Source organism: Choloepus didactylus, chromosome 13 (assembly GCF_015220235.1).
Source record: "Choloepus didactylus isolate mChoDid1 chromosome 13, mChoDid1.pri, whole genome shotgun sequence".
Classification (NCBI taxonomy): domain Eukaryota; kingdom Metazoa; phylum Chordata; class Mammalia; order Pilosa; family Megalonychidae; genus Choloepus; species Choloepus didactylus.
The window spans coordinates 95,304,020-95,330,472 of record NC_051319.1 but is presented as its reverse complement, the minus strand read 5'-3'; the positions used below and the strand labels follow the sequence as shown (position 1 = coordinate 95,330,472).

Below are 26,453 nucleotides of genomic sequence, written 5' to 3'. Positions count from 1 at the left end.
CAGCCACCAATTCCCAGTATATTTCTTCCCGTTCTCATTGTGAGTTACACAACACTAATCCCATGCTTATCATCCCAACTTTTTCTGGTTTTTCAACAGGCAATTTGGAGAATGTTTAAGTACTAGGCAGCTATCACCATGGAAACAAAGTTCACAGTACTTCAGTGCAATGTTACTCAAAGGACATGGAGATGTATTTAAAATGCCAGAGTCCTTTTTTTTTCTTTTTATTGTGTTAACATATATATAACATAAATAGGCCAGACACAAAAGGACAAACGTGATTTTACTTACACGAAATCCCTAGTAAGTGCAAATTCATACGGACGGAAAGTAGAATACATGTTACTAGGGTCAAGGAGGAAAGGGGAGTTACTGCTTAATGGGTACAAAGTTTCTTTTGGGGGTGATGAAAAAGTTTTGGTAAGGGATGGTGGTGATGGTAGCACAAATTGCAAATGTAATTAATATCACTGAATTGTATACATCAAAGTGGTTAATAAGAGAAATTTTCTGTTGTATATATGTTACCACAATAAAAAATTTTTTAAAAAAGAAAAAAAACACTCCAGATGATTCTGGTGCATATTAAAGTTTGAGAACCATTTGCCTTAAAAGAAAAACACTAAATTTCTGGATAAATTCTGGAGGTGCCACTGAGTAGGTGCAATTTTGTATTTTGCTTTTCATTGCTTAACATTTTATCAGATAGAGCTCATTTGGCATTTTGAATGGACAATATTTACCAGCACTCTATAAATATTGCAATTGTTTCTCTTTTCATGACCAAACCGTTGATTTTCCAAAGTGGCCAATAAATTTGGATTTGTAATTTGTATTTTCATTCTCATTCCAAAAGCTACTATACATTGTACTCAAACCTTTGGATTGTTGTTCACACAACTTTCTCATGTGGCTTTATCTGCCATATGCTGATAATCTTCCAAACCCTAATTGCAGCCATGAGATCTTTCCCAGGGGATTGAACCAGATTTACAACTGCCTTTTGAATGTGTCCACCTGAATATCATAAGCACCTCAAATTCAACATGCCCAATACTAAATCCACCGTCTTACTTCCAAAATCTAATCCTCCCCTTACATGCTACATCTGTGTAAACTGCATAACTGTTCACCCACTTGCCCAAGCTAAAACCCTGAAAGTTGATTTGATTCTTCTCCTGGCTGTTCTTATGTTCAAACTGTCTCTAAGGCCCATAAATTCAATGGAATCCTTTTTATCTGATTTCCTGAATTTAATAGGTGCTCTTTAAAGAAAGACTTCAGACAAGCTCATTCTGGCACTTTATTGGAAATTAGTTGTGTATATCAATGAAATCAGATCAGAATAAAAACATCATTTCCACATAATAGTATCCTGATATCTGTGCTAGCATCTAATATAATTTAATAAGTCCCAGGATGTTGCTGATTTTGGTATCAAACAGCTTGACTGATCCAGAAATCTCTCTATAAATACATCTATCATAGCATCTAAAATAACCATCATTGTGTTGAGTTGATTCCAAAGTCCCGGGAACTTCTCTTAAAATATGTCTATATCTTAGATTAGTTGCAGTGTGGTGGGAGGGTGTGAAGGGAGCACACGTTATACCACTGAGCTTATTATGTGGGAGCTGCAGCCGAGGGGGCAGAGCTTCTCTAGTGAGGAGCACACAAGGGGATGGGGGCTGAAGATCCTGAAAGCTGGGCAGGAAACAGCCACCTGCATCTCCCTTCGCTGCTTCAGTGTCAAAAGTTACAGAGAGATGAGACACAAGTGCAGAAAGGAAGTACGTTAGCCCATCACCCCAGCTCCCATAGCAGTGTGAAGAAATGACAGAGTCTTCCATCAGATTGCATAGGGGCAGAGATTCTGGCCCCAAGAAGGTCGTGGGAAGTTCCACCTATCTCCCTCCCCCTACCATGCTCAATTCCCTCTTAGCTGAGAAAACTAGAGGGACTGGCACCTCAAAGAAAATAACTTTGAGCCAATGTGCTGCTGACTCCTTGGAATGAGGACAAGGTGCCTTTTGCTCAGCTTGACCTGAGAGGCACTAGAAAAGGCTGCTCAGCCCCCAGTGTTACCCTCATCACCTTTAAGGCCATCATCAGCAATTAGGTTCATTGGTTCTTCAAAGCTTCTCAGCACTTAGCAGTAACACCTTGTATATCTGTGGTGACTTTACTGTTCAAAAATAGCTTTTACCTCCACAAAGTCATTTGATTCTCACAACCTGATGAGGTAGGAAGGGCAGGGACCATTGTCCCCATTTGAAAGATTAGGAACCTGACACATCGAGTTAGGTCCCTCAGCCAAACACACAGCTGGCCAGTGGCAGAATCAAAAGTAGACGTGAGGTCTCCTCTCACATAATGCTCTGAAGTCCAAGCTCCAAAGTCCTTCCTGTTGCTTTTCTGAGAAAGGGGAAGAGGCTGGGAAAGGGGGTTCCAGTCCTCATCCCCTCACCTGGCCCTCCGGGGAGGTTCTCAGACAGCCCCATTGAGGACGGGCTGAGTCCGCATGCGATAGATGATGACGGCAGTGGCTGGGCACAGCAGCAAGGAGGTCATGATGACAATGGTGGCCAGGATGATGAGGACAATGACCCAGATGTCCAGGATGTGCTTGGGGAGCACAACTTCCATGGGGACCTGGCTGACGGCGTCCATGCTGCCTCGCTCTGTAACAAACAGGAAAGGAGGTCACTGCTGTGTACCCTCCCCCAGCCTCCCGTGTTGGAAGGAAACCTGCTACAGGAGTCAGAAGCTTGAGTCACTTACCAGCTGCGTGATCTTTAAGGTCCCTTGAGCAATAATAGTAAAAGCTCCATTTATGGAGCGTTTTTCATGTACCAGCCCCTCTGATAGGCACATTTCATATATATATATTTTCTTACCCTTTGTTGGCCTGTTTATTTTATTAATTCAATTTTATTGAGATATATTCACATAGCATGCAGTCATAGATAGCATACATTCAATTGTTCACAGTACCATTATATAGTTGGCACCTTATGTATATTAACTCATTTATAGACTTTACCTTATGAGCTAGGAACTATTATTACCACCCCTCCCCCTTTTTTTTTTAAATTTCTTTTGCCTTCTCTTCAGTTATTCCCATTTTACAGATGAGGACCTTAAAGTTAATTTGCCTAGGAAAGTGAACCAAGATCTGTGGGACCCCAGAAAGTACATACTTTAATCTTTAAAATACTAAACTACCTATCCTGTTCCTTCATCTGTACAATGGAAAATCTATTTTGGATCCTGTACCCTTTTCCCCTTCTCCTGATAACAGAACTCCCTCTTTTTTGTAGAGAACTTCCCTATTCCATGTAGTTTAGTTGGGGCACTCACCTGAGCACAGGGATAACTATGTGACATTGATTTGGCCATAAAAATCTCCATAATGCTGGTCACAATTCAGGAACAGGCAGGTGACCCAGCCTAAGTCAAACAAAGTCCTCTCCAGGGCTTTTATGCACAAGCTATTAGGAAAGACAGTTCTTTCTTGCTGACACTGCTACATAATCCTGGCTGCATAATTCAGGAATAGGCAAGTGACCCAGGCTAAGTCAACAAAATCCTCCCCAGCATTTTTATGCTAAAAGAGTTCTGATGGATAAAGAAGTTATACAGTTCCCAAACTTTTTCAGTTCATACCACCCTTAGTATTTCAATAATTTTTTCTCAGCACCTCAAGCCAAAAGAAATATCTAGTAGTTCCATTTATAAATTGTTTATTAAGTTCAAACAATTTAATCAGTATTTATGACCCAGCAACTTAGTAGCTGCTTGAAAGAAATAATATACACAAATTTAAAGAAGAACTAATATTTTTTATTTCATTTTTATGAAATTTCATAAATTTCATTTCATTTATGAATGAATTTCATTATGAAATTCATTTCATTTCATTCTTAACCACAGTTACTTACTGATGGGATATGTTCACCCACTGGGCACTGCTCAGCCTTTCAAACCAGACAGTCTCAGAAGATAGTGAGGGAGAAAACCGGGCTTGTGATTCAAGGGAATTTCCTTTGCCACGTAGGAGGCTCCACTGTGGGCTGAGAAGGTCCTCACGCCCAGTAGCATCAGATTGGACTGCGCCACCCTCATTTCTTGTTCCATACTAATTTTCATGGGGTAAAGTTGCCATATTACAGCAACCACTGACAAACCAGCTTCACAATGACATAGCATCATCAAAAGGAATATAGTTTTAGTGGGTGAGAACTGCCCCTCCCCACCCCCAACAAAAGGGGCAGAGTGGAGAGTGAAAGGGGACACCATTAATAATTACACCAAGATGCATATATAGACCGGGGCTATCCTGGGTAAGCCTTGGAAGTATGATAAACAATATGCTGACATCAGCTAGCCAATTGAATGATGTTAAAAAATATCTAAAAGGTGAGATGCCACTTGTCTCATGGCAACCAATGATATCAGAATTAAGGATTTGGGGTTTAAAAAGAAATTCCCAAAAATCACCTGCTCTAATTCCTTCAGGAAGGATCCACTAACTCCTGTAGCTGTTTATACTGTTCTCAGACTCAATAAGGAATCATCAAGCAATGATTATGGCCAGGGTGTCATCCCTTATCCTCTGGGATACAGAGCACTGGGATCAGATTTTGGCAGCCTCTCACCCTCCTAAAAGCTCGACAGTGGTTCATCAGAGTATAACATGTACTGGCACTTCTTAGGCTCTCCTTTTACTGTGCTACAATCAAGGATTCAACAAACTTCAAGGACACTTAGTTTTCAAACTCCTCAGAGAAAGGCACTGAAGGCTCTCTACAATTGTTTACGTCTACCTTTCAAATCATAACTCCACTGCCGCTCTGAAATGGATTCTCTGGTGTAGTTAAATTGGTCTGCTCACTATCTCCTAAGTATGTTTTATTTTTCCACTTGGAGATCTCTCCCTTTAGACTCATGCTGTCGTAAATGGTAGTGACCAGTCAAACAGGACTTTGAGGACTTGAAATGTGGCTAGTCCAAACTGAGATGTGCTGTGTTAGATACAAACCAGATTTCAAAACTGCTGTACCAAAAAAGTGTAAAATAGCTCACTAATAGTTTAAAAATAAAATGTATTATTAAAATTTAAAAAAAGAAATATAGTGTGAACTAATGTTAAAAATGTGAACGACCTAGTAATTCTGTTTCCGCTCCGTGTCCATTGTTGCCACCCTCAGATACTGATCACCATTCGCAAATGCAATCCCCAAAATATGCAAACAACTAAGTTACTAGATTAATTCATACAATGTTATAACAAACAACACAACCAAAGTGTCCATAATAGTAAAATAAAATAGGGTCTATCCATATAATGGAATACTAGGGATTTATTTATTTATTTAGCAAATAATTATATGGTTCTTACTATAAGCAAGCCTTGTTCCAATGGCTACTAAAAAAGAATGATGTAGATCTGTCTATGCTGATCTATGGTGAGCTCCAAAATATCCAAAATGAGGGTGGGGATGGGGAGACCAACACCAAGGTCCTATACAGGACAGTTTGTATAGGATGATTCCTTTGGTTCAAATTTTGTAAAACAATTGTGCTGGTTAGGTTCATGTGTCAACTTGACCAGGTTATGGTGTCCAGTTGTGTGGTCAAGCAAGCACTGGCCTAACTGTTACAGTGAGGACATTTCATGGACTTAAATCACCAGTAAGTTGATTGCATCTATGGCTGATTACATCTACAATCAACAGGAGATTGCCTTCAGCAATGAGAGAAGTCTCATCAAATCAGTTGAAGATTTTCAAAGGAGAAGGGAAGATTTCAGCAGTCAAAGAGAGAATTTCCATCCTTACTGCAGCCAGGCAGCTTCTCCTGGGGAATTCATCGAAAATCTTCATCGGAGTTCCCAGCTTGCAGCCTGCCCTACCGAATTTGGACTCATGCATCCCCCACTTGCATGAGACAATTTTATAAAATATCATAATACTTACAGATATCTCCTGTAAATATTGGTTCTGTTTCCCGAGGGAACACTGACTAATACAAGCATTATATAGATAAGAGACATGAGGATATACACATGAAAGATATTTTCTGATAGAATCACAAGAAAGGGTTAACAGTGGTTACATTTGGGTAGCTGTCCTAGGCTTTTTAGGTTTCATTTGTCTTGCTTTTATACCATTTGAATTTTCTAAACATGACCATGTATTACTTTTAATTTTTTATATCAACTGGGTAGAAGGGAAAATGTGTTTCTTTTTGTTTGTTTGTAATTTTTCATAGAAGAGAATAAATACATACATATATGATTTTTAAATCAAATAAAATGAAGGTATGATACTAGATCACTGGTTACCAGAAGCCATATACAGGATTAAGTGAACATGGACAGGATTGGAAAACACTGACTTCTAGGCCCCACTCCAGACTTCCTGAAATAGATTCAAGAGGGAATGGAAGGGGGCACATTTTTCACATTCCCCAGGTGATTCAAATGTGCAGTTGGGTTTGGGAACCCCTGGGCTCAACCAACCCTAAGATCTCTAAGACCCCTTCTAGCTCCATAATTTGAGAACTGATTCCTAGGTACTCTGTAGCCAGGCTGGTCAAATCAGGGAACGTTTAAGGAGGAAGAAGCCTCTAGCAAGGCTCCCCAGGATTATCCGGCTGGGGCCTGCAGAGGGAGAGGCACAGACTGGCCCTGCCTCAGCCTTGGAAACGTGGTCACTTTCTCCAAGGTCTAAGACACAGAAACATGAGTCACAGGAGATGCAAACTGGAAAGGAGGCATGGGGGTGGAGGAAATCATTCTTTGTGGTCTCCTGATTACATCAACAGCTCACTTGCTTTAGGCCAAAGGAACCTAACAAAAACCCTTTCCAGTAAATCCACTAACATCAAACAGTCTCTGTGACTCCAAGTGCCAGGAATACATAATCTCTCTGGCTGATTTTCATAAGCAAAACCTGTCATTTACAGGAACTCGGGTTTCAGGGCTCATCCACAATCAAGAATCGTGGAACTTTCAAGTTAGAACCAGCCCTATTTCACAGAGACAGAACTGAGGTCCTGGGGTCCTCTCCCATCTTCAATCCCCATCCCCTTCCAGAATAATTAGTCAAAGACATAAATCTGGACATGCCACAGCCCCTCACCAAAACAAATCAAAACAGAACAAGTAGATGAATAAAGGAAACTTTTTCTATAACCTGTATCCTAGGCTGTACCAATATTACTCTTTCAGAAATGAAAATGTATTTAAAACCCCAATCACAAAAACAGGATAAAGTGAGGCCACTCTAGAAGAGCAGGGAAGTGGGGGCAGGAGCAAGGAAGGGGTCCTGGGGTCTTACCCAATGAGCATAGCTGGATCAACACCCTTAGAGGTCCTAAGCACTCAAATTTAGGGTGCCCCCCTTCATATATGCAATTCAAACTGAAAGCACTACTAAACCATAACACACAGAATTTACGTATTATGATGATATTAAAGTAGTCTTTTCTTCTAACTGAAGAATTCTGAGAATAACTTTTTCAAGGTTTTGTGTGTGTGTGTGTCCCTTGTGGTACAGTCTGCTTACTTGTAGGTCCACACAGCTGTTCAGCTTCCTCTTGACCCTTTGGGCTACTCTGAACACAATTTGTAAACTGCAGTTTGAAATGTTCTCCAAGGCCCTTCAGTAGAGACAGTCAGACATCAGAGGCCACAGGAAGCGCTCCATGTTTCAATCTTCTCAGTCCTCAAACATGTGTCCTCAATGGGCTATTCTATTCCTTCCCATGTAACAGGGTTCCAGCCACGTCCACCCCACCCCACTGTGAAAGAAAAAATTTGTCCCCAAAATAGGAGCTAAGCAAACCAAATGTTCAGCATCTTTAATTGCATACTGGAAAATTCTGCTTGAGACAAAGCAGGACACTAAGCTTCTGCTAGATGACTTCTGTTTGACCTTTCTTTGGCATCTGGGTGCACTGACTCCTTGTGAGTGCATGAAATCTTGTTCCTTGATACATCTAGTTAATAACCATAGATCAATCTGCTCATCGTTTGCTTCTCAAATATGTTACTTGTTATTTCTGATTAATGGTTCATGTTGGAGTATGGGCTCAAGCCATTCATGTCCCAAATTTAACTAATAAGAGTGTGACCATTGTATGACCATGGAAAGTAAAAACAGCACTCAGACCTAAACTCCTATCTCCCATGTCATTTCACATTGGCATACTTTATCAGCTCTTTACCTCATTAATGAATAATAAACTTTGACATATGTTCAATATATGAATGTCTAAGAAACTTTTATTAACACCACCCTTGCTGACCAATGGAGAAGCAACTGGTCCCAAACACACCATCCCATCAGCTTCAAGGCCCTACACCACCAGCCCTGTGAGATGCACATAACCTTGCTCCCCCTTAGCCCACAAGTCTTAAGCAATTGAATCAAGTCAATAATCAAAAAAAAAATCACTACTTTGGATTCATTAGCAAGGCTGAGTGTAAGGATGAAAAATTGTAGTTGCACCAAAGGAGGAGAAAATTATGGTTTATCCAAAAGTGGATAACTCATCCCACCTATCAAGTACCCCACTTGGGTCCAATTTAGGCAGTTGGTAGGGTGCCCTGCTGCCTGCTTGGGAAACACCAAGTTTTCCTTCTAGAACCATTTTTCTTAAGCAACTAAAAGTCCTTTTGCAAAAGAATCATTATTCCAGCAAATCCCATCCTATAGCCAACTTTCTAGTTATAAGAGAAATTATACAAATTTCATAAATTAGAATTACCTACAAGGGGATAGCTTTAGAATAAGTGAATTCAAGGCAATTAGTCTGTGCTATCGATTTACCTTTCAACTATGAGAATTACTCACCAGCAAGCCACTTTTCCCTCTCTGACAGGGCACTTTTGTTTTTAGTTGAGCACTATCAGAACAAGTAACTGTCTAGAATATTCATTCATTCATTCATTCATCAAGTACTTGCTTTGTGCAAGATACTCTCTTAGGAGTTAGTATTATTTACTCAAAAGAGATGACTTTTACTTCCAAGAAGCACAGAGAATTTAGGTACCCCTTCCCTTATTACCACAAACATAGAATCATACAAACTGGCATTTGTTTAACAAGTGATAAGCACTGTGCCAGGCTTTGTTCCTTATATTAACTTATTTAACTTGCACCATAATGCTGTGGGGGGTATTATTTTTCAGATGTAGAAACTACAGCTGAGAGAGGTTAACCAGCCAGTGATCATAAAGCTAAGTAAATAGAATTTACCCTCTGGTCTCCTGACCCTGTATTTACTACACTTACAGCTACCGCCAAGGAGTCAACACCCAGCAGTATGAGCATAGGGTATGCCAGACCCAGAGGTCTCTTCTAAGTCCACGTCATACTATTATTGTTTTTGGCCAAAAGTCATTCCAGATTTAGAGGATTAAGAAGAGATATACAACCTACAAAGGTCGGGAGTTCTGGTAATAGTGGCTAAACAATTTGGACCAATCCTCTGACTGAGGACAACTAGAAGAGTTAGGCAAAAAAAAAAAAAAAAAAAAAAAACCTGCTTGAAGTCACTAAGAGCTAAGAAAATAATGAAGAATTACCAGACTAAGATCTGGGAGAAGACAGAAATCCAGGTGAGTCTGACATTTGGAGCAGCATTTCCCCTAGGAGAGGACAAAGAATGAGCAGTGTTTCTGATAGACTCAGGCGGCTAAGGAAACAAAATTGGAGTCCACAGCCTGCCAAGGCAGGGAGAATGCACGGTAAAACCCCTGCACTTTGGGTTTAGATCTCAAAGAGCACTCTTAGCTCTAAGGGTGAACTGGAAGTGTACCACTTCTCCCACAGCTTTGAATCATCATAGTCCCTAAAACTGAATTAAAGTTGTCCCAGATTCAGGATTTTGACAAAGAACTGTAAACTATATATGGAAGGACACACAGAGTTTTTAAAGAACCAAATAGAAATTCTTTAACTGAAAAATAATAGAAATTAAGAATGCAATGGATGGGTTTAACAGCAGATTAGACATAGCTGAATTGGCGAACTAGAGAATAAGTCAAAAAAAATATTAGAATTAAGCAGAGAGAAATAAAAGGATGGAAAATATGGAAAACAGGTTAAACAATATAGGGAAATATTGGCAAGGTACAACATACATGTCACTCGAGTCCCAGAAGGAGAGAAGAGAGGATGAGAAAGAAAAAAGTATTAGAATTAATGCTAGCTGAGAATTTTCGAAGGCTGATGACAGACATCAATTCACAAACTAAACAATCCCTATGAACTCCTAGCAGGATAAATATAATGAAATCCATAACTAGGAAAATTATAGTAAAACTGCTGAAAATCAAAATTAAACAGAAAAAAACACATTATTTTCAAAATGAAAACAATTAGACTGACAGCCAACATCTCAACAGAAACAATGGGATCTAGGAAAGAGCTAAATGATATCCTAAAAGAGCTGAACAAAAATAACTGCCAAGAATTATAGTGAAATATGACATTTTCAAAAAAAAATACAGAATTAAAATATTCAATAGCAATAGCAAACAAATAGAGGAAGGAATGCAATTAAAGTGTTCTGATTCTTTTACAATGTTGGAGAAAGAACAAAAGAACCAAATAACATTAGACTATGTTAAATCAAGGATGTAGATAATAATCTCTAAGATATCCATTAAAAGAATAGCAAAAGAGTACATAACGTCCAGGGCAAAAAAGAAGAGGGGAAAGAAACACATAGAAGAGGTGGAACAAATAGAAAGCACACGGAAAGATGGTACCCCAAACTAACAATGACTATCAAATTATACAAAAATAAAAACAAAATATACATTTTTTTTTAAAACAAGAGATACATGGGGATTCAGAAAGGTTGAAAGTAAAAGGCTAGAAAAGTAACACCAAGTGTGAATTCTATAAGCTAGTAGAGATATCTCACATTCAGACAGAATAGACTTTAAGGCAAATGTAGTATTAGAGATAACAGAAAGATAAAACAATTTTTAATTTTTTTGTACCTAATCTCAAAATTATAAGGGAAAACAGACAAATCCACAATTTTAGTGGGAGATTTCAAGACATCTTTCTTGGATACTGGATAGAATAAACAGATTTTAAAAATCAGCCAAGGACACAGAAGATTTCTTAGACCAAAAAAAATTAAATATAAAAAAAAACTAACACGTAAATGATTTCCTCTGTGAATAACCATGTATTCATTTAATGGCATTAGAAAAATATAACAGAAAATTCCATTAGAATAAAAGGAAGCATACTGTTAGTTCAATGCAGAGTAATTTTACTATAGGAACAGGTAACTTTTAGAGCCATTTCATAAATTTGACCTAATTCAGAAAATGGGAGCTGGTCCTAGCAGTCCCAGGTACAACTATGAATAGGGCATTACTGGGAAGGAATTGCAGTAGGAAGGATTCTAAGATGGCCCTCTTATCTTAGTTAAGATAATAACTAAGATTATCTTAACTAAGATTACTCTGGGATTACTCTGTGATTAACTTAGGTTACAGAGCAAGGATGAAGGGATTTTGCAGATGTAATTACGGTTCCATATCCATTGACTTTAATTTAATCGAAAAGATTATCCTGGGTGGGCCTGACTTAATCGGTCGGAAGTTCTTGAAAAGAGGGCTTAGGCTTTCTCTGAGGTCAAAGACACTCTCCTCCTGGCCGTGAAGAAGCGAGACTCCATGAGTTCTGCAGCTGTACAGAAATGAATTCTGCCAGCAACCTGAATGAGCTCGGAAGCATATTCTGCCCTAGTTGATCTTCCACGCCGCCTGGCCAAAACCTTGACTGCAGCTTTCTGTGACCCTAAGCAGAGGCCGCACTAGATCTTGCCTGGACCCCTGACCTATGGAAACTAAGAGATAATAAATGTATGTTTTTTAAAATCACTAAGTTTGTGGTAATTTGTCATGCAACAATAGAAAACTACTACAGCAATACTATTTTCTACTACGTTTGTTCTGTAGAGATGAATCTTTTATAAATTAATGCCGTTCTAAAAATCTACACAGAATTTAGACATTATCCAGTTTAAACCACACACCATATCTCCCATTTAACCAATGAGGGAAATGATGGCAAAAGAAATGACTAAGGTCACACAGCAAGTTATCAGAACCAAAGTGTCAGGCCTCCTGGTTTGTAGTGCTCTTTTCAACTCCACCACCATTCTGTTGGAAATGTAAGCTGGGGAAAATGAGTAGGAATTTGGGTTGGATAAAGTGGTGGTAGGTGGTGGGAGAGAATAAACTGATGTAAATGGTGAGAGCTGGACAGGTTTCTTGGCTAAGCCTTTTTGCTATGCAAAAGCCCACAAGGGTCCTTGAGATCCACTCAAAACCCTAAGCAACTTCACAAGAAAATGGGGCAGGTGGTTTTCCAGAACCAACAGAGAGAACAGAGGAGGGGAGGGGAGGGGAGAAATTTCCCATCAGAATCACTGACCTATGCAATTCCACCCTTTGCCATCTCATTCCTTCTGCTTAAGGCCCAAATGCAAATAAATCTAGTGAAGTAGGTAATGGGTAAGACTTGCAAGTTATTTACCCCTCACTATGGGTAAGAACATCAGGGAAGAGTGGAAGAGGCCTTGGAATCCTACCCATAGTGGGAGATTCCACCAAATAGGGAAAAACACACTTGCATACAAAATGAGGGATTGGTAGAAAGACAACGTGGACAACTTTGCCTAGGTTCTAACTCTGCTCCAGTACTGATTTTACCCAACACAGCTCACTTCTGCTTCTCCAGCACAAATGCCCTCCCTCTCTACTGAGTGATTTCGGTCCTGAATAAACAGTTCTTAAATCAACAAATCCCCAAGTTCATGTAAACTAGTGGGGCCATGAAAACTCAACTGAGTGGAGGGAATGTGGAGAGAGTCTTTCCTTTACCCTCACATTACAAAGTAGTATTAAAAGCCCAGGCTCTTTTTGCAGAAAAGGAAAAGCCAATCATCAAATTTATATGGAAGGGTAAGGGGTCCCAAATAATGAAAACCATCTTGAAAAAGAAGAACAAAGTTGGAGGACTCATACTTCCCAATCTTAAAACTTATAACAGGACACTGACATTTGCCACCGGACTTGTGTGGCCGTCTTGAGACGCTTCTCCTCCTGTGCACAATGGCCACTCTTAAGGAAAACCTGATTGCAACAGTCCCAAACAATAACATCACTGTAGTGGGTGTTAGACAAGTTGGTGTGGCATGTGCCATCAGCATTCTTGGAAAGTCTCTGGCTGATGAACTTGCCCTTGTTCAGACACCCAAAATGGTGGCAGATAAAGATTACTCTGCGACTGCTAATCCTAAAATTGTGCTGGTAACTGCAGGAATACATCAGCAAGAGGGAGAGAGTTGCCTCATTCTAATTCAAAGGAACATCAATGTCTTCAAATTCATTATTCCTCACCTGTCAAGTATGGTCTCGATTGCATCATAATTGTGGTTTCCAACCCAGTAGATATTCTAACATACGTTACCTGGAAACTAAGTGGATTACCCAAGCACTCTGAAGTGGACGGCAGCACAACCCTGTAAATGTAAACAACAGCACCAATTGTATATTTGAAAGTGGGTAAAATGGGAAATGTTACACTATACATATGTCACCACAATTAAAATGTTAAAAAAATAAAAATAAAATAAAAAATAAAAGAAACCCAGACTCTGAGACCAGCCTGCTTGGATTTAAATGTGGCTCACCACTTTTTAGACAAACAACCTTGAATCAGTTACTTAAACATTCTTATGTTTCCAGTTTCTCAGCTGAAAGCAAAAACAAAAATGGCAAAATAATAATTGTATCTGCTTCAAAGGGTTGGGAGAATTACATGAGATAACGACACATGGTACTTAGCAGCATTCTGACACACAGCAAGCACTGTACAAACGTTAACTCTTATTATGATTAATAATACTTGTCTGTAGAGACTCACTGACCTAAGCAAATATCCTCTCCTCCTTCAGCCAGAGTTTGTTAGCATCCCAAACTTGGAACATGTCTTTACTTTGTCAACAAAGATGACAGATAATTAATTCATGTTAACGATTTAAAAAAAAAAAATCAACCAGCAGAGTGATTGATTAAAATGACCTATTCATCCGGTCCAAGAACTTAACAGGTATAGTCAGGCAATTCAATTCAGTAAACATTTATAGCACTGTGCTTAACATTAAGGGTGGTGGAGGAGATGCAGCAACAGGGATAAAGAAAATACAGTGCTGGCTCTCAATTATTAATTGCAATACAAGTCAGGGAAGTGCTATACTGAAGAAACAAGCCACATGCTATTAGAGAAGAGGGAATCACCCTTATTAGAAGTGTAACCTTTACAAAGTTAACTAACATCTCTAAACCTCAGTCTTCTCATCTGTAAACCAAGGATACTAAAAGCAGCATGCCACAACATCCTGTTGTGAGGATAAAGTGAGAAAATACATAAAGATGCCTGGAACAAAGGAGATGCTCAAAAAAAATTAGTATCGTAAGTTTGTGCCTGAAGAAGAAGACTTTATAAAGAAGAAAGACTTTGATATGGGCTTTGAAGGATAAGTAAGAGTTCAAAAGGGAGAAATGAGGGAGAAGGCAGAGTGAGCAGAACTGACATGATCAACAAAGCCCAGAGGCTGGGGCATATGTGATCCTGATGGCTTGGGCAAGTGGTTTACCCTCCTTAAACTTCAATTTTCTCATTTGTAAAACAAGAATAATAACAACTAAGAATAGTAACTACTTTGTTGGGTTGCCATGGGAGTTAAATGACCTAATGCATATAAAGCACTTAGTATAGTGCCTGATACACAATGAGGGCTAAATGTTAAACTGAGCCAAAGAACACAACATAACTCCTAGATTCAGAAAGAGGTCAGAGGCCCCTCCATTATCTAGGATGCTGCAACTTCTCCCAGCCTGATCTAGGAAACCGCAGTAATAAGTTTCATAAACAGCCTTTGATGGTCTGTCCCCTGGACAGCTTTGACCTTCCACCGGAAATGCACACCCTCTACATTTGAGCTACAGCTAACAGTTAACTTTTGAGAGATTGCCAATGGTTTTCCAACCAGTTTTACCACCCAGGAGTTCACTGAGGAAGAAGGCAATAAAAGAAATGACTTCCTGCTGGCAGGCAAACCTAATTATCCCAAAGTGGGAGAAAAGGCAGATAGAAAAGCAGGTGGCTTTCTGCAGGTGTGGCCAGGGTCTGGCACTGCAAGAGCTCTGGGCAGACAGTGTTGCTGCTGTTTCCTTTCCACCAGACGCAGAGGCCAGAGAGGAGGCAACTGGAAGCAGTTCTGATTCACTGATGCTGGGGGCGTCCGAAGATTCATGACTCTGCAAACATTCTGCAGAATGTGAGCAACCAGGCTGATGATTCACAGGGCTGAGCACTTGGGGATCCACAGGGATCACCCACCTTCCAGATTCCTCCCTGTGGCTCTACCCTCAGAGAGCACTGGCAGACTTGTCAGGGATGAATGGAGCATTTAGGGCAGGCAGATGGAGAGGGGTAACTCAGGTTCCCAGGGGCCCCGCTTACCACCTAGAGGCCCAGGGCACCTAATGACCTGTGTCCCAAGCCGTGATCCCACTTTGTTCTTTGTTCTTACTGTTTCCTGTTCTTTGAAAGTCCTTCCCGCAGATCTTTCTATTCAATTTCTAGCATCTCAAGGTCCAGGATCTCAACTGAAATGTCACCTCCCTAGAAAGCCTTTAAATTATGTCCTGTTAAATTACCACCCTCATCCACCAACCACTCTCTGTCTCATCCCTTGTTTTGTTTTTTTCATATACTTTTCACAATCTAAAACTGGCTTGTTTGTTTTTCTGGGCCATCTTTGTCCACTCAAATGTGAGCATAGGGAGAGCAGCAGGCTTCTCTCTCGCTCACTGTTGTATGCTCAGCACCTGTCACAGTGTCTGCCCAACAAACATAAGAACAACGAAGAAATGAAGATGGACAGACTGTGGAACTTCAGAATTGAACTCAACTCCAAGAACCTCCTCTTTCTGGAGGATGTCCGGAAAGAACCCTCAAAAGTCCCATTAACCCCAAAGTAAGAACCAAATCTCCAAAATAAAATGACACCCCCTGACTTGATGGTTCTCTGAATCCTCCGTAGAATCAGGAAGGATTATGGGGGCCTCTTTCTTTTGGAGCCCACCCTGAATGGAAGGGGACCAGGCTTCTGGGATTCACTCTTCTTAGCTGGCTTGGGCTGGTGAGGCCCAATTCAAGATTTGATTCCCTGGGCTAATGAGCTGGATATTGAAATGGGCTTGGAGGGGAAAGTGCTGCCCAGGGTGTGAACCTTTCTTTCTCTGTTCTCAGAAGAGGACAGCGAGGATGATAAAAAGTGAGGGGGTGCAGTTAAAAAAAAAAAAAAAAAGTGAGGGAGTTTCCCATACCAAGTTCTGTCTGAGAAACTCATCACAGCCTCACATCTACTCTTGGAAATAGCTCTCCTCCCATTGTGTAATAGATGGCTTCAGACACAAACCAACCCAGAACAGAATCTGCTTCACTAGGGACCTTTGTTCCAAAGGAAAGGGCCAGAAGAAGGAATGGACAGGTCACACAATCATCAGAAATATGAAATGAATCAAATTGGAAGGCTTTCTCTGAAGACCCAAGGTCCCTGAAGAGTGCTCTGCCCTCATTTCACTGCAACTGGCCCGTCTTCTCCAAAAATTCCTAACGGCCTAAAGCCTTGTTCCCTGTGTGAGTTTCTATCTGTTCTGTGGCTGGAAAAATGGAAAAACACCAGGATACTTCAAAGAGATCAGAACACAGCCAGAGCTCTTCCAGACTGCATGTACCATCTGACCCAACCAATCACAGAGTCCTAGAAACCAACAGAGAGCCAAGAGAGGAGAGCACCCAGGCCAAATCCACAGCAACCTGTTGAAGCCACTACCATCCATCATTGTTATTTGCCAGTCACTAAATGCCTGCCATGTGCTTGGCTGACAGAGGAGATTCTCCAAGAGATGGGTTGTTGGGGGGCTTGATGATACAACTGAAGAGCACCAGAGTGGAGCCAATCCCCAACCTCACTGTTTGATCTTGAACAAATCACTCACCCGAAGTGGGCCTCACTATGTGTGGTAGGCGGAATAATGCAAACCGTCCCCCACCCCAAAGATGTCCATGTCCTAATCTCCAGAACCCATGAATATGAAAAAGGAATGATAACTCAGGGTGGAACCGTGGGAATAGAGGCAAAAGAGATTCTGCAGATATGACTAAAGTTAAGGACATTGAGATGGGAAAATTAACCTCGATTATCTGCATGGGCCCAATTTAATCACTTAAAAGTCCTCAAAAGTGAAAGAGGGAGGCAGAAGGGTGGGTCAAAGAGATGTGACAGGAAAAGGACTCAACTTAACTTTTGTTGGCTTTGAAGAAGGGGGAAGGGGACTATGAGCCAGGCAACGTGGCAGCCTCCAGAGGCAAGGGAGGGCCCTGAGTTTACAGCCGGCAAGAAGGGTGACCTCTCCAAGGAACTGAATTCTGCCAACAACCTGAATGAACAGGAGAATGACTCCCCCACAGAACCTCCAGAAAGCCACATTGCCTGCCGACACCTTGATTTTCGTCCAGTGAAACTCGTACCAGGCTTCTGACCTACAGAACAGTAAAATAATAAATCTGAGTTGTTTTAAGTCACTAAGTTTGTGGTGATAGCAGCACATAGCAGTAATGGCTTTCTAACTACTATACCATATGATCCTGAACAAGTCAATCTCCCAATTTGGGCATTGGGTTTCCCTTCAGTCAACTGGAAAGGCCAGACAAGGTGATCGCCACAGGTCTGGCCAGCTCTCAGAGACTGAGCCTGCTCCCCTGACACCTTAGCTCCCTCACTGCCCTGTCCCCAGTTCCAGAATGGTCTTGGGTTGAAGACCAGTAAAGAAAATGCAGAAGGGAGAAGGGGAAGTAAAAATTCATCTGAAAAAGCTCCAAGCTGTTTCCTATGATGCCACCCAGGGCACTTAACAGGAGCTCCTGTTTTGACACTTCTTATTTCCTTGATCATAACCCAGAGGAATGAAAGGGGAAGTCTCTGGGAGGGCAAGATAAAAAAGCTCCACAGTGAATTGGTAGAAGCTGTCCAGGGCACTGAGATGAGAAGGGTTCCCAGGATTCCTGGAGGTTGGCAGCAAAGTACTGATCATTAGTGTCAGCCAGGGGATGAAGAAGGCCAGGTATTTGTTATCACTGGCTGAAACTGGTTTGGAGTCCCTAGCTTAATTTTTTCTCTCTCTCCTCTAAGCTCCATTTCATTTTTTCCTGGTCACATGTAGTGGGTCATCAGCAATTCAGAGGCCCAATCAGCCATTCAGAGTCCAAATCAACAAAATAAGGAAGCCATATCTATATATAAGCAGGCAATTCAAAATACACAGTTTGGTCACTGACTCTGGCTTGCTGTTGTTTAACATGCTAGGCAATTATAAATCTGACCAGTTTTACCCCCACCCTAGCTAACTAACTCTTAAGCCTTTACTCCTAGATGTACTCCATTCTCTCTTGAGTTTCACGCTCTGGTTCCTTAGTGAGTTGGAAGGGAGCTAGAGTCCCTAGTGATTCGCTAGTCTGGAGGCTGTCAAATTCTCATGTAACTTCTCTCAGGTCACCCTGCAAATAGGTGACAATGCCAAGATCTAAATCCAGACTGCCCTGGATTCCAGTGAAGTTCAGGGCATAGGCTCTGGAGCCAGGCCACCTGGGTTCAAATCACACTCTGCCACCTACTTCCTGGGTGATCCTGAGTGAGTTACTCTCTCTGCACCTCAGTTTCCTCATCTATAAAATGGGGTAATGATGGTACCTACCTCATAGGACTGTGGTAAAGACTAAATGAGTTAGCACATATAAAAGACTACCTGGTTCATACTAAGCATTCCATAAATGTAGAGTGTGATTATTATTACATCATTCTGCTTACCTGGCCTATCAAGGCAGGGAATGCTGGGGGTGCCAATTCCAACATCCTATTGATTGGCATTCCCATAAACTGAATAAACTGAGTACACATATATTTCTTTGATACCAATGCCAACAGTGGCAACGTAAGGCCAGCCAAGATAAAGACCCACTTTCCTTGGAGTTATTACCTTTGTTTGAGTGTTTTAATCTACAGAGAAGAAACAAAAGCAGTCTTTTTAAAAAGGGATCAGAACCTGGCTGGGAAAGCATCTGAGGCTGGGACCGCCTTTTTATTCCTTTGGTCTGTCACCCCTGGGGCCCAGCATCTGACCCAACCACAGGTCCCCAGAGTCTCCGGTTTGTTTTGTTTTCAAACACCTCACCACGGCTCAGTGTCTCTTAGGCTATGCCAGGGAGGGGAAATCCCTAGACCTTTTATGCAATGGAGCCCCCTGTTCTAAGGCACGTCAGAGTGTGGGAGATTTGATGGAGCATGATTCATAACTCCGAGACAGATGGAAACAGAGGGTCCCTGTAGAACAGAGAAGCACTTCTTGGCTTTTTTGGTTGTCACTACAGAAGCACATGATGTTCTGAAGCCCAGCTGAGCTTCTTGGGTATGCTCTGGGGGATGCTGAGTGGCCTGCATAACCTAAAGGGCACAAGATGCACAACCACAGGCAGACATGCATCTGTTCTGTCCCCATTTCCTCATTTTACAGACGGGGAAAGAGAAGTCCAGAGGGGGGAAATGCCTCAGTAGAGATAACTCAGAGGGTCTCCTGACTCCCAGAGAAGAGTCCCTCCTGGGTTTTACTAGCTGCAGTGGTACTACTGATCCTGGCAGATTCCGAGCTGATGTTCAGGAAATCTTTGACATTTGACTGACCCAGCAGCTTTCATCACTACAGTCTGGAGCTTTGAGGAGTTGAGCATTCACTGTCTACAGACAACTGTGAGAATCATTAGTCCCCGGGTGCCCACAAGGCCAGTGCTGTTCAGGAAGAAACAAGTGGGGCTGTCATGAAGAAGAACCCAGGCTGGCCCCTGTCAATAAAAATAACAAGCCATGACATTTATACAGACTTTTACAGTTTCATCTTTCATTCTTTCACTCAGCAAACATGTATTGAGAACCTACTATTTGCCAGGCCCTGTATTGCATGCTGAGGATGCCTCAGGGATCAGGACAGAAAAACAGTTCCTACCCTCAAGGAATTTACACGTTTGTGGAGGGAGGGGGGGTGGTGTGCAAGGAAATTGCAACAATTAAGTCCTAAGTAAAGGGCAGATAACCCAGAGGAGGAGGCTTGGAAGGAAGGCTTCTCTCCAAGATACTTTTCACACCCTCTTTCTCCTTAGCGTTCTGTATACAAAGGTTCTTTTCCCCATTTCACACACGGGGAAGCAAGGATCCGAGACAGGGTGCTGAAACAGCCGCAGTGGTGGTGGCTGGAACCCACCACCCTGACTCCAAACTCCTGGCGCCTACTACGCCAGGCTCTGAGAAAAGCAGGGCAGACAATCCGTGGCTTTGGGTGGCACAAACTCCCGGCGCAGCGCCAAAGTCCGGTGCTCAGGCCCAGAGGCTGAGCCCTGAGGCCGGGCTTGGGGAGCAAAGAGGCGGCAGAGCCTCCTCGAGGAGGGGGTGCACTTCCCATGAAGTCAAGAGTAGGGAAACCTGAGGAAAAGCCTTTCTACGAGTGAGGCTGGGGTTCACCTACCCAAGCTCCGGCCTCCCCAGAGGCCCAAGATCGCGTGCGCAAGGTGGCTGGAACTTAGGTACTGAAAGAGGGACAAAAGAGAAAAGAGGATGAGAGGAGAAGAAATGCAAAAATGAGGAAGGGGTAGAAACGAGGGAGAAGAGGAGATGAAAGGAGAAGGCACCGGGGTGGGAGAACAGCTCGGAGCCCCACACACTATACCCGATGGCCCCACTCACCCCGGATCCACAGAACTGCTTTTAAAGCCCGTGGCTCTGTCCACAGCCGAATCGCCGCGTGCGGAAAGTTGCTGGGACACGGACGGCTTGCGCGAGCTTCTAGGGGTTCCCCAGGACCGCACGGGATCCGGCAGCCAGAAACGATCGCCAGACCTGGAATCTCAGTCCCAACGAACGCCCCGAAAGTGTCCTGGCTGTTCCGAGCCCCGGGGAGCGGGAGCGCGCAGGAGAGCCCCGGACGCACGGCTACGGGCTGGGCGCGCTCGACTGCAGCTGCTCAAGAACGCGCGGCAGCTAGGGACCGCCCCCGGAAAGTCCGCTCCCCGGGTCCCCCCGGCCGAGCCCGCCCAGCTCCTCCCCGCAGCCTCCCCTGCGCGCTGCGGGTGGGAAATGAGCCAGCCAGGAAAGGAAGAAACCGAGGAGTCTAGAATTCCCGTCTCAGCCTTGCCACACACTCGCCGTATGGCCTTGGGCAAGTCCCTTCGCCTCTTGGGGACTCCATTCTCTTTATTGTAAACCGATAGTGTTGCCTAAAATGTGCCGCCCAAGACCTTTTCCAGCTGTGACCTACACATGGGACGGTCTAGCATATAGATCTGGAGGGAGGAGCCAGGGACTTGATTTCCTGCTTTGCAAAGTCCTGACTGTAGGATGCTAAACAAGACGCGTTGCCTCTCTTTTATTCTCTGTGAAGTGAGGATGATAACGCCTGTCACCAAGTCCCGTTGTGAGGATTGACTTAGAGGATCGGTTTGAAGCCAGTTGGTTGTCCGCTGTAGCATGTCTCTGGCCCTGCCTATTTTGTGTGTGCGTGTGTGACAACATGAAATGGTCCAATCCAAGGTGACCAATGGCCCATTAGAGTTCAGCTTCCTAGAGGTTTCCCACACCCTGTTTGTGGCCCAGCTCCCAGACAGGGCGATGTAAACTCTGCTGTTTCCTCTTCCTCAATCCCCTCATCTATGGAATGAGGAGGTGGGGTCACCGGTCCAATCTTAACATCCACAGTACTTAATTCAGCAGTTGAGTTTTTTTCAGTCTTATTCCTTTTTTCAACGACTTGATCATCCATGAGACTGTGATGTGGAGCCCACATATGTGTCAGTTTCTTCCCTGGCCCAATGGGTATGGTAAGAACCATGCTGCCTTACCCAGGCCTAAATTTAATATGGTGTCGTATCTCTGAACTTACCCTCACCTGTTTCCTGACTCATGGATAAGGTCAGCAGAAACAACTCCTAGATTATCATTTCTAGATGCCAGTCTTTCTAGAGGGAAGACAGTAAGGAAGAAAGAGACTGACATGAGAAGTGACTTGACAAAAATTCTAGGAATCAACACCCAGGAACATGTTTTACTCAAGGAGAAGTGTGGGATCCTAAAAACAAGTATCACACAACTCCGAATAATTTAATACAATACTCTCATTTAAAAGAAAAAACAAGTTAAAGGAAGACAATCTCAGTTTAGTACAGAATGATTCCTGGTTAGGAGAAGGGGATGGAGATTCCTCTGGCTGGTAGCTCCATATGCCCTGGCCTTCTGAGAGAACGTGGAGGCCCAGTGCTGGAGCCTGCATGAGCCAGGCTTCGTCTCCCTTTTCCCTTTAGCAGTACGTCAGTATCTCGTAAATATCGCTTTGCCCTGAGACTCAAAAAGCAAACTAAAAAAGAAGTTCGAATACCCTATGGGGAAGCATACTGCATTAAGTCTGATGCCACAGCTGGACTGATTTTGCCAAGAGGGCATTGGAAGGGAAGAGTAATCGATGCTGTCTTAGGGGTGTTAGGAGGAAACAAATAGCCTATTTTTTGGGAGGAAACAGCCTAGTTTAGCAACAGGCTTTTGTTACAGCTCCACCCAGGGAAGAGCTCTCGTTTCTCTTCCTTGGTCCTCAATTACAAGTACTCCAAAGGAAAAACCATCAGGAACTCAAATAAATAAGTAATCATCACTGGGGACTCACTGATAATGGGGAGTATTTGTATAGAGGAAGTTGTAGTCTAATGACACTGGTCATACTGCCAAAAGGGGCTCTCACTAGGATGCAATCCGTATCAAGAATCTTCTCTAGGACTCATATCTATACAAGATTTTTCTTTCTTTTCATTTTTCACTTATACCCATATATTTATTTAGTTATGGGGTATAATGTGGTATACTGAATTGGAAATCAAGAAATTGGAAATCTGAGTCTATCATTCAGTAGCTAAAGAAGAATCAGTAAAGCTTCCACCTTGTAAAATAGTAAAATGAGACCTATTCCTCCTGTTTGGTGGAATTATGATGTGTAAAGATTTCATTGATTCATTCCTTCTTTTATTCATTCAGTAGACTGTTCATTGAACATTTACTACATGTTCTAGACAATGGTAATACGGAAGCAAGGAAGACAAATTGTCTTTCCCCATTGTGTTTACATCCAGTGGGGAAATAATCACAATAGACCGATAACTAAACAAACAAAAAAGCCAGAGGATATTAATTTGTGATAATTATGAAGAACATAAAATAATGTGATAGAGTGATGGGAGGGGATGTTAATCTGAATTTCCTAAAATTTTTGTTATCATTGATTGTATTACTCTGTAATTTATCAGCCTTACCATAATTTCCAAAGTCTTTTATTAACTCTAAGAACTTAAACTAAGATTAGATCAGGTAAATTGGTGAATAATCTTTAGAAACCTGGAAAATTTATAAATAGGATAGAATAAAAAATATTGCTCACAGGGCATAGTATGTATACACACACACACATACACATACACACACCTCATTCCTCTTATTTTTATGTTTGAAAATGGCTAAATTCTTGTGTTATGTTAATGTATATGTTTAATTTTGCCACTTTAAGAAATGTCAGGGGGTTGTGGGTGGCCATAGGAAGTCTTATAATATTTGCTTCTGATCTTTGCTAGTCTGCTAAATGCTCTTATATTTCAATCCATATTCAGGTACCTGCCTATAATTTTCTCTGTCTGTGAGGAAATAGAAAGTTCTTACATTAGTTAAAAGTTGTAATTTACGTGGGCCATCGAGACTATACTAAGAATTGAAGTGGTCAAGAAATATGAATATACATACAAGAAAATGAGTGTGGTTTTGTTTATCAAGGAAAAAACAGAATAATTTTGTCATATAGTAAAACATGCCTGATTATGCCTGAATGTGAAAGAAATTTGGAAAAGGCAAAATTGTAATGGGTTAATAGAAATTTAAGGAAAAAAAATGTTTTCCTTGATTTATAATACCTACAAGTAACAGGTGTGGAAAGATACAGTGAAATATGTTAAAATTTTGACAAAACTGGCTCTATTTTTATGAGTTTACTCATAAGATTGTTTTCAATGTCTTGTGACTGCTTTATTGCCAAGTGTCATATTAATGCAAGAATAAAATTTTGTTTTATTTTTCTCTATGTTAATATGACAAACTGGTCTTGGACGATACAGTTTGTTCTTAACAAGAGATAGAAAAGTTATTTTTAATTTCTGTGTAATATGCCCAAATAGTAGATATGATATTTGGAATAACATTCTGTACTTTTTGCTAAATGTGTCATGTTATTTAAAAACAAAACAAGACCAAAAAACAGCAAAGTCCCTCATTGCTGGAAGAGCTGAAATTCCTTTGTTTATGTTTACTTAATAATATTGAATTGTCACTCTGGTTAATAGATAACTAAGTTACAACCATTCATTGTTCCCAGGCATCTATGTTTTTGTCTTAAGCTAATGATAATTCTTCTTTGAAAATTCTTTTTTATGTTGCCTTTCAAGATCAGTTCTTGATTTTGAAAAATTAAATTGTTAAGGTATATTCACACACCAAATCATCTTTGGTGCTTCCTAGGTGGCTAAAATACCAAAGGCTTCTTTTCTCACCTTGTAACCCATGCTCTGTCATTTACAAGATTGATGAATGCTAGAAAATTAGGTATGTGTGCTATGCTCCACATTTCTTAACCGGCTGAAACTGTTGTAAAATTGCACTATTTACTAACCCCACAAAATGGGACATGTCCACAGCATATTTGTACCTTTGAAGAAACACTGACCAAATCCCAACAGAGGAGTTTCCTCTCCTCTGTTCTGATGTGATTGGCTACTGTAATAAATGAACAGAGCCTTCAGGCTTATTAACAACGGGTGGTTTCTGCTTTCCTTCCATGCTTACCTGAAGCCTCTGCTATGAGCTACAGAGTCTTCAACAAAGGACAATCCTAACACTTTGGTGGAGGACAGGATACCAGGTACTCTTAACTGGAATAGATTTGAGGGGCCAGGCTTCTCAGAATAAGCTGAGAGTAGATATCTATAGACTGAACTATGGAACTGAACCAGGATTGCTAGGACTCTATTTAGTCCAGAAGCAAATGACTTCATGCAGGCTGACTGTTGATCCAAGGTTTGTGAGCCAAAAATAAATCACATGAGCCAAACGAACTGATGAGAGAAGTATAATTGTGGTTATTAATTTTGCAGTATTGTTGGATTGCTTTTAATGTTCTGTTTTCTGATGAAATATGAGGAAGCTCTTTTTTTCTTTTTTTCTTTCATTTTTTGTTTTCTTCTTGATTTATCACTAACCCTCAATTTAGGAATTTATGCTTATGCAAACTGAAATGGAATACTTTTTTTTTTTTTAAATTAGAAAAGTTGTAAGTTTACAGAAAAATCATGCAGAAAATACAGAGTTCCCGTATACCTCCCTTCCACCATTAACACTTTGCATTAGTGTGGTATCTTTGTTACAATTGGTGAAAGAATATTAGTATAATTGTACTGTTAACTATGGTCCAATAGGGTTCGCTGTTTGTGTTATACAGGCCTATGTTTTATTTTGTTTTTTAATTTTTATTCTAGTAGCATATATACAACCTAAAATTTCCCCTTTTAACTACATTCAAATATATAATTCAGTGGTGTTAATTGCATTCACAGTGTTGTGCTACCATCACTACATCCATTACCATAATTTTTCCATCACCTGAAACAGAAACTCGATACCAATTAAGCATTAACTCCCCATTCCCTACCCCGGCCCCTGGCAGCCTGTATTCTAGTTTCTGACTCTATGAATTGTCTTTTTTCTAATTATGAAATGGAGTATCTTTTGAATAATATCTTGTTTCCACTGACCCTTCAGAATTCAAAATTCAGTATTTTTACCAAGCTGATGGCAATTATTTGCATAGATTCAAGAATCTGCCTTCCCCCTCACCAGTAGGTAATTGGGCAAATCTATTGCACGATCAAAGTCACCCCTAGAGTCTTATATTTGTGAATAAATTTCATGTAATCAAGGGTGCTAAACTGAATACTGAGAACCGTGGCTCCTTGTTCTGGCTCCATCACTAGTTTGCCACATGACCTTGAGTGACTCCCTTCCCATCTCAAATCTTTCAGCCCCAGAAGCAAAAAGATAGGAGTCGAATTAGATTTTCTCTGAAGTCACTTGCACCTCCAGAATCTTTTCAAAGCTAAAGCTCAAGGATTTTAAGATTACCGCGGTTTTGAACTAAGAGCATGCCTGTGTGGGGT

At 41.3% G+C, this 26,453-nt stretch overlaps 1 protein-coding gene across 3 annotated transcripts; it reads right to left on the bottom strand.

The window, feature by feature from the left end:
- Positions 1-224: 224 nt before the first annotated feature.
- SMIM3 (small integral membrane protein 3) lies at positions 225-21,200 on the bottom strand. 3 transcript variants are annotated; one of them, XM_037801649.1, is made up of 3 exons: positions 20,908-21,200; positions 13,445-13,566; positions 225-2,684 (listed from the first exon to the last, which is right to left on the bottom strand). In XM_037801649.1, exons 2-3 carry the CDS (start codon positions 13,470-13,472, stop codon positions 2,491-2,493), a joined length of 222 nt encoding a protein of 73 aa, XP_037657577.1. In that variant the 5' UTR covers positions 13,473-13,566; positions 20,908-21,200; the 3' UTR covers positions 225-2,490. The 3 variants fall into 3 exon arrangements, with proteins under 3 accessions (XP_037657577.1, XP_037657579.1, XP_037657578.1); XM_037801651.1 differs by having other exon boundaries at positions 13,515-13,566; XM_037801650.1 differs by lacking the exon at positions 13,445-13,566 and having other exon boundaries at positions 20,908-21,195.
- Between the last annotated feature and the right edge of the window lie 5,253 nt (positions 21,201-26,453).

What these genes read in the sequence shown, in the direction of transcription:
- SMIM3 (XM_037801649.1), bottom strand. Translation starts at nt 13,472, where the DNA reads ATGATGCAATCGAGACCATACTTGACAG. An exon ending in ATCGAGACCATACTTGACAG is followed by an intron (nt 2,685 to 13,444) that starts GTGAGGAATAAT and finishes TGTTTGTTACAG; the next exon opens with AGCGAGGCAGCATGGACGCC.